The sequence below is a fragment of the Eupeodes corollae genome, chromosome 1 (genome assembly GCF_945859685.1).
Source record: "Eupeodes corollae chromosome 1, idEupCoro1.1, whole genome shotgun sequence".
Taxonomy (NCBI): Eukaryota; Metazoa; Arthropoda; class Insecta; order Diptera; family Syrphidae; genus Eupeodes; species Eupeodes corollae.
The window spans coordinates 223,515,423-223,524,611 of record NC_079147.1 but is presented as its reverse complement, the minus strand read 5'-3'; the positions used below and the strand labels follow the sequence as shown (position 1 = coordinate 223,524,611).

At 39.1% G+C, this 9,189-nt stretch overlaps 1 protein-coding gene across 1 annotated transcript; it reads left to right on the top strand.

The window, feature by feature from the left end:
- The first annotated feature begins 2,670 nt into the window (after positions 1-2,670).
- On the top strand, positions 2,671-4,505 carry LOC129938414 (keratin, type I cytoskeletal 9). The gene is made up of 2 exons (XM_056045959.1): positions 2,671-2,822; positions 2,929-4,505. The coding sequence occupies exons 1-2, from the start codon at positions 2,811-2,813 to the stop codon at positions 4,363-4,365; spliced, it is 1,449 nt and encodes a 482-aa protein (XP_055901934.1). The 5' UTR covers positions 2,671-2,810; the 3' UTR covers positions 4,366-4,505.
- Positions 4,506-9,189: the final 4,684 nt, after the last annotated feature.

Sequence of the window (9,189 nt, the reverse complement as noted above, 5' to 3'; positions counted from 1 at the left end):
TTACGTGCTTACTATCAAAAATTGTAAAGAGTGATTAAATTTTTGTCTGCATTTCATTGGACATTTAGCAATTACAGGCTGACTCAATTTGAAAAATGGAAAGATACACAATCGAGCAATGGTTTATATAAATTAAGCAAGCCGTTTCTGTTGGGAACCCGTAAAGTACTAAAAAATATATTGCTGCTGTTCGCGATAGTGTGACTGACGTTCGTTGTTGATGAACATTATGCAAAAAGACTTGCATTTACACGCTCACAGGTACAATTGACTTAAGAACTAAAGCCTCTTCACCATTTCAAGTTTGGTCAATCGTAAGCATTGTGGCAAGAAATAGCGTTAGTGGATGATCAATTTCGGAAGAAAGTCATCTTCATTGATGAGCCACATTTTCACCTCAGTGTAAATTTTCAGAACTGCAGCATTTGGGCGAATGACAATCTAAGAGTGATTTATGAAAAACCAATGTATCCACAAAGAGTAAAGGTTGAGTGCGGTTTATGGACTGGCACCAGGTGAAAAACCAATCTCAATTTTGTAAGAAAAGATTCGTATTCTCGAAGAGGTGATTGTTGAGTGATTGATTAAGTTTTTTTTTACAAAATGGGGCTAGTAAGCCAGTTACTGCGAGATGATCGTGAGGTGATAATAAACTTTTTATAACCCTTATTGGAAGATATGGATGTGGCCGATATGTGGTTTCAACAGAACGATGCCACTTACCACACAGCTAACGAAACAATGGCTTTTTTGCGCGACAAATTCAATGGCCGTCTTATCTCAGGTAATTTGACACTATTGGTCTTCTTTCTTTGGAGTTGTATGAAAGCAAAGAAAGTCGACAAGTTAGCAGCAACAATTCAAGAGATGAGATAATTCGTCATTAAAAATTTGAAACATCGGATAAAGATGTCGAGGTCGCTGCAACCAATGGCCGATACCGATATTATCATAACAAAAGAAAGAGACCGTAATTTGCTAAATAATTTGTGATTGATTCAAAATCAACATTGGCCTTAAAAATAATTGTTTTTTTTTGTCCAATAAGTTGTTCCATTTTAAATAACACTGTTTTCGAACAGATATCGTTTTGGAACGTGTCATTTATGCCATTACTAAAAATTGAGTGATACACTTGGAATCACAAATTCTAAAAACGATATTTAACAATATTTCCAGTGATCTTAAGTCTTCTAAAGTTCAGTTGACACAAGAACTCACGCTACGAGCTATGAGATATTATTTTTTAAGGCCGGAATTATAAGACATTACTGTCGACAAAGTTTATTTTCAACAAAACTGCCCTAAGCGATCATCAAGCGATAAATCAATCTCAATTCAGTAGGAAAAGATTTTAATTCTCAAAGAGGTAATTAGAATTGGAAAATATCACATTTTCAAAGTTCTTTAAGACTTAATAAATTTGGTAAATAAAAACTAATTTTTCAAACCTCAAGAATTGTATATTATATAAGAAAAGATTTTGTTAAAAACCATTAAGGTAATGGAATAATAAAGGAAACATTATTTAAAAAAGAAAATTGCTAAGTAAAAGATTATCCAATACACCAATTTCGATAACTTACCACCAAATCCCTTTCATTTTATTTTGCTTCGCTATTATTTCGAAAAAAGTGTATTTTTCATAAAACAATTTCAATATTCAATTAGAAAAATTGCTTCAACTATTAACGTAACGGTGATGCAGTTTAACACAAAAATATCAATTAATTCTTTTTCTTCCAAAAAGTAAAAGACTAATTTGAATCGTTCAACACTTATCCATTGTTTTGATCTAACGGATGCACCACACTACCTGTTTTGATATATCGGATGCACTGCACACACCTTTCTATTTGGCGGAAAAATAAAATATTAGTATCAGGAAAACACTAAATTTGATGAATATGCCCTTCCTAATTCATCCTATACACCTCTGGATCTTAACTCGCTTAACTCACTGCTATTGCTATATTTACCTTTAAACTCCCCGAGCAAGTTATACCATTGCCATTACCATTATGAATCATCTTAACCATCTATAAAGCCGCCATCTAGCAGCAGCCAGTATACCAGTGCAGCAGCGCCAGCGAACCTATAATGCATCCGACTTCCTTACCCCTGTCATGATGTCAGGTATCTTCTATATTTATTACTTCAATTATTGTTTGTACTTGTAACTTACAATTATGTGTCTCACTGTCTACCTTCGCCACTGACACGCCAACCGCGCGCACCTCCCGCCCGCTACTGTTGTTTCAGACGTCTCGGGGGCCGCTTCAATCTCAGACAACCGAAATGTAACAATACCCTTATCAAATTATTAACATAAAAAGTCAACAAGACTTTTATAACAATAACAAAAACCAAAACAATGACCGCTATTTGAGCCGCGTTACTAATCTTCATAATAACATATACAAGTCAGTATAGACCTCCTATCCAAACGCACCAGGTATACGCCTCCATATCTACTTCTTCTTGGTTTTCTTCTTCTTCATCGACATCAACATCAACATCGACATAGTCATCGTTGTCGTAACTAGATCTGGGGTCAAAATAGCGTACAATAGCAAACTCAAAATTAAACTCACTCTTTCCAACATACGTACTATACTTATTTCTCAAAGTCATCGAGCGTCTGAAAGTTCGCATGGCGTATAAAAGCACTTGATTTTAGGTAAATCCACATCATTCCCATCTTGGGTCTATAACTGGTAACTGGGAGCAGCGGCACAACACCTTTCTGTGGATTATTTAGATAGATTTTTCTTTAACTAAACCTGATTCAAGACCGAAACCGTGAAACAATGAATTTCTTTGTAAGTTTAAGCCAAGACCCTTCCATGTGGATACGTGAAGGGCAAAGTGAAAGTGTTACGACCACTGCAACTTATGCATTCTCTCTCTCTCTTACCATTCATACAGATATGCTGCACTCTACTGCTGGTGGTTCCATTTGCATCGGCTGCTGCTGCAGCGAAGGATAATAAATCACAGGAAGGAGTGAAGAATAAACGAGAATTACCGTCTGGGCCGTATTCTGGAGGAGTATCGCATAAATATCTGCCGCCATCTATTGGGAGCGGAGGTGGTGGATATTCGAGTGGATCAAGTTATGACTTTGGCAATGGTGGAGGCGGTTATAGTGGTGGAGCTGGTTCGGATATCGGCCATGGCAATGTTGAGACGTACATAATTCAAACTTCAGGCGGCAAAGGACCATCATTCGGTGGAGGATCGTTTGGTGGAGCTTCATTGGGAGGTGCTGGCGGAGCAGGTGGCTATAAATACCCAAGTGGTGGTCTTGGAGTAACATTGGGTCACAAAGTCGTCATTCCATCAGCGTCATATGGATCCCCAAGTCTTTCCTTTGGCGGTATCGGTGGCGGCGTTGGTGGTGGTAGTTCATACAGTGGTGGACATGGACATAGCCATGGACACGGATCATCTATTGTAGGTCATTCACCTTCAGTGACTTATGGAACTCCAGCAATTAGTTATGGAGCACCATCGATCGGTTATTCAGGTGGTTTAGGCAGCAGCGGATCACACTACCATGGCAGCAATGGTTTTGGTGGATCTTCTTCCTCTCATGGTGCCAGCAGTTTATCCTTCGGTGGATCTTCGTCTTCATCCCACGGTGGAAGTGGTTTGTCCTTTGGTGGACCATCTTCTCATGGGGGCTCATCCTTCGGAGGTGGCAGCAGTTACTACACACCAAAACACTCTTCCGTTCCAGCAGCTGTCTACGGTGCACCACAAATTTCATCGTACTCTCCAACAAAATATTCATCAGGAAGTTCGTTTGGCCTAATTGGAGGTGGATCAAGCAGTCCTAACTATGCCATTGGACAGAAGGGACTCGGTCACTTCTCCTACGCACCCAGCAAACCATCTGCCCTTAACACAGACTTCGTGTCTTCTTCCTCTAGTTTTGGCGGTGGATTCGGTGGAGGCCATTCTGGCAAGGCACCATTCAAGCCATCGGCTTTTCTAGGTTCCAGCCAAGATAGTGGTTCGTCATACCCCAGCAACCAATACCTTCCACCATCGCAAGAATACCTGCCTCCATCTCACAGTTTCAGTGGCTCGTCAAGTTCATCCAGTGGTGGTGGCTCAAGTTACCAAGTCCCATCAACAGTCTATGGCGCTCCCAGTGGCAGTGATGGAAGTTCCCAAAACATCTATGAGCAAGCCGCACCCAATTATGATTCCTCATCATATTCCGGCTCAGATGACAGCAACTACGTGACTCCAGAACAATCGTACGGAGTCCCATCTGCTCCTGGCAAGAGCTACTTGCCACCCAGCACAAGTTACGGCACACCTAGCACTAGCTATGGTACTCCCAGCCATCACTGATCAACAAAATAGCTATTAGCGTCTAGGCAGAATCTCATAAAATCATTATTGTATATTTTTTCTATTCATAAGTTGTTCGCTGTATTTATTTTTTTATTACTATAAATAAAATAATAAACAAAAAAATATAAAAAATCCAAGGTATTCTTTTTAAATTAGGTGCTGAATCGATGGATTGATTTGGTATTCAGCACATCTTCTCAAGGCACTTTCTCTCTTTCTCTTTCTCTCTTCGTGTTGTGGGTGCACTAAATCACAAGTCTGTCAAATGTAAATGGTTTAGAGTTTAGACTTTAGCAGCAGCGCGGGAAGTGCCAAATGGCCAAGTTCGTTTTGACAATGTATAAATGTGGCTGTTTCTGTTTCGGTGCGATGGCGGTAGCGGTGGCGGTGGTATAGAGAAACAATAAAATGCTTTGAGCTACTGGAAATCCATCGAAAGTGAATTTTATCGGAATTTGTTTTCTTCTTCGCGCTGAAAAAGTTATGTTTGAATGCAAATGAAGGTGTTTGGTATTCAGCTCGTGGAATTATTGTATTGATTTTGAAGATAAGATACACTTTCCTATCTACGTATTCTTTGGAATTTAATTTCGCTTTTAAATTGAAATAAAGTTTTCATGATCACATGATATCTTCGCTATTTACTTACAGAGGAACGAAATGATGTGTGTTATATTTTGTGACTTAACTTTTGCAATAATTATGATCACAATTTTCAAAATCATCATAAATATAATTTCGTAAGTAAGTCTCGTTTTTCCTGCTCTCAAATTGAACCAATTTTTAAAACCGAGTCGTCAAAGCATAGAGAATTTTGTTTAGACTATGCGAATTTTATTTTTATTGAATATGCATTTATTATTTGTTTATAGATTTAACTTTGTATTATAATAAAAATTGTAAGAATGAAATACTGGGAAATAATAATAAAACAAAAGAAATGGTTTGTGTATTTGAACGAACTTATCGAATGCACAAACCATTTTGGCCGTTAAGTTAGTTTCCCGGTATTTAATATTTGTTGGGATGAGTTCTTTCATACGTTATGAGCAGTCTTATGATGAGTTTAAATAGTTGATAAACCGTTTTGAATGTATTTGAGGTGGCGTAAACGCATCCCATCTCAGGCCATACCTCAGGGACACCTCGTACCAGAAATAAAACTCATCCCAATAAAAATGTAACACGGGTAATCGAAGCATTGTGTCATTACTTTTCCCGTTTGAAATTTGAAATTATTTTCTAATGTTCCCCGACTTGGCTAAAGATGTAGTACATTTGTTTTTGGAAGTTTGAGTTACAGTGATTTGGTTTTCACGCTTGAAAATGGTAAATGTTTGCATACTAAAAAAGATTGAGTTTTGTCCAGCTATCAAAAACATAATTTGGTTGGGGGAGTTTGCGGCAGGCACGCTAGTTTAGTAATAAAAGGGGAAGCAATAAAGGGTTTCTTAATTAGAGGTATTACCTTGTATAGGCCACTATTTGGGCTGTGTATCACTTTTGGTGATGTCATATTTTTCAATTTGACAGGTACAATTTAAGGCATCATACTTAAAATGTAGTACCCGTGGCATGATGGTTAGTGCGATGGACTGTCATGCGAGATGTTTTGAGTTCAATCCCTGCCTATGCAACCTAACTGCTACGGGTACTGCTTCTTGCGAGGAATTGACAAATTCTCCAAGAGTAATTATTGTCATGAAAAGTGCTTTCTTAAATTTGTCGTTTGGCTTAAAACTGTAGGTCCCTTTTATCCCTGAAAACAGTACTTGCACACAGGAATGGTTGAGAGTTGTTAGTCACTAGGCCCTAGTTCTCAAAGGGAATGTTGCGCCACCCAATTTTATTTTTCTTAACTTAAAATGGAACGCAACGACTAAGCGGAAGTTTACAGTCATAGGTTAGGTTGGAGTGGCTGTCCAGATGTCATTGACACACGTAGACCTCAAGGGTACATTGTGATACCACTAATGAGGTTACTCATGGGAGAGTAATGAATTTAAACAAACCATTTTGTACTTTTAATAAAGTTAGAGAGACGTTTTGTGTCAATCGTTGCTAGTTCACTGGTATTATCGAAGAAGGGATTACCGAGAAAGTAATTACTTCTAATGGAGAGTGCTGGACATGTACATAGAAGGTGTTGGACTGTTTCCTCTTCCTCCTCGTCCATGCAGCTTCTACAGAAGTCAATTGTGTAGACCCCTAGCCTCAGAGCATGTCTACCTATGAGGCAGTGTCCCGTTATTATTCCAATTATAGAGCTTATACTTTGTCTGCTCAGTGATATCAAGCCTTTTGACCGTTTTAAGTCAATACTTGGCCATATTTGCTTGGTTGTCAGGCAGGTGGTACTTTGTGACCATCTAGTATTTGTTGTTTCTAAAGCACATTGCTTGAGAAGATATTTGCATGGAGCAAGTGGTGTTCCTATGTTATGTTTTTGTCTAACATAAGGCAGAAGTGTTCCGTTTTTGGCGAGCTCATCGGCATTGCAATTTCCCGGAATGTCTCTGTGGCCCGGCACCCAAATGAGGTGAATGTTAAACTGTTCCGTCATCTCCTTCAGAGATGATTGACAATCGTGGACTGTTCGAGAGTTTGTGGAGACAGACGCGAGAGATTTAAGAGCGGCTTGGCTGCCCGAGAAGATTCGTATATCCTTACAAGATATAACGTTTTCTTTGAGCCAGGATAGTGCTCTTTTAATCGCCATTACTTCTGCCTGGAATACACTACATTGATTGGGAAGTCTATAGGATAGACTGAGATTCAGTTGTTCTGAAAAAGATACCACTTCCAACTCCGTGATCGGTCTTTGAACCTTCAGTATAGAAGTGTACCGCATCGTCTTCCAGGGGTCCCTCTTCTTCCAAGGAGGATCTTGAAGGGATGGACACATCAAATCTTTTACCAAATACCATTTTTGGGGTGGTATAGTCTAAGCGATCTGGGATAGATCTGAAATTGTCTAGAATAATTGTATGTCCAGTATTGTTACTGGTCCATTGAGAGGTGGCTCTAAGCCTTACACATGAGTTGGCAGCCACCTTTTTAGAGAAGATGTCAAGTGGTTTTAGGTTTAAAAGAACTTCCAGTGCTGCGGTTGGTGTGCTCCTGTGATGCACATACCTGCTGACCGCTGGACTTTAATGAGCTTATTTAGATTTACCATCTTGTCCAGTGCGGTCCACAATACGACGGCTCCATTAATGAGTATCGGCCTGATTACCGAAGTGTATAGCCAGTGGGTTATTTTTGGGGAGAAGCCCCATTTTGATCCTATGGCCTTTTTACAAGTAAAAAGCGCTACAGTAGCCTTTTTGACTCTTTCATCAATATTTGCCTTCCAATTTAGTTTTTTGTCTAAAATGAGGCCCAAATATTTAGCTTGGTCGGAAAAGCTTAATGGTATTCCTTTAATCTTGGGTGGGCTAATCTGAGGAATTTTATATCTTCTCGAAAATAGTATTAATTCTGTTTTGTGTGGGTTGACGTCCAATCCACATTGCTTAGCCCATTTAGTTAGCCTGTGTAGGGCATTTTGTAAGAGTTCCGAGAGAATCTTGGGGGTGCTTTCCAGATACGGATATCGCAACGTCGTCAGCGTAGGCAATCACCTTGAAACCCTCTGTTTCCAATGCTGTAAGTAAGTCGTTTACTACCATGTTCCATAAAAGAGGCGAAAGGACTCCACCTTGGGGAGTGCCTCGATTCACCGATCTGGTGGTAGTAAAACTTCTCATGTTAGAAATTATTGTCCTGCTTTTGAGCATGAGACTTATAAGATCTATGAGTGACTTCTCTAATTTCAGCTTATCCATTGCTGTTGTGATCGCCTGGTAACTGATGTTGTTGAAAGCTCCTTCAATATCTAGGAACGCTACCAGGTTATATTCTTTGTATTCGAGGGAATGTTCAATAGTACGTACCAGTGAGTTAAGTGCTGATTCTACTGATTTTCCCTTAGAGTAAGCATGTTGAGCTGTGGAAATGAGACATGGTTTTAAATTATGTCTGATATAAATTTCAATCAATCTTTCCAAGGTTTTAAGAAGGAAGGATGATAGGCTGATTGGTCGTAGATCTTTAGGGTTAACGTGTGAGGGTTTCCCTGCTTTGGGAATGAAGACTACTTTTGCCATTCTCCAGGCTTTGGGAATATATCTCAACCTTACACAGCTTGTCAGAATGATTTCCAATGGTGGAATAATCATGTCTGAGCATTTTTGTAGTTTGGCCGGAATGATTCCATCTGGTCCTGGAGATTTATATGGATCAAAGCTGTCTATGGCCCATTGCAGTTTACAGTCATGGTGCAAAAAAATAATGCACTTTAGGGTCGTTCTTAAGCATCATCACGGCAGAAGTGTAAATTGTTTAAAAATGTGAGGTGATGGGACATTTTGGAGACATTAAAAATGGAAACTGCGTAAGTCGCTTAAAAAAAACCATGCATCTGTAATCCGTAGTGTTTGCGAAAATCCAGGTTTGTGGGTTCCTTGACATATAACGAATTCCACGAACTACATAACACAGTATTTTTCATGAAGACTTAGGTCTTAAGGCTTGTAAAGTTCATCGAACACTAGAACCTCATCTTATTATATGTGTATCTTATAAGACCCTGAAATGCATCTAAACGATCCGAATTTTCATCAAAAAATCGTCTTGACTTGTAAGGCCAATTTTCACTACGTGGGTTATTCTAATTAGACAAATTATCCCATTTGGAGTTCGAAAAATCCAAGATTGGATGTTGAAAAGCCCACTTTCAACATATTGTAATGTGTATACACTCTTCATCTCTTTCACTCT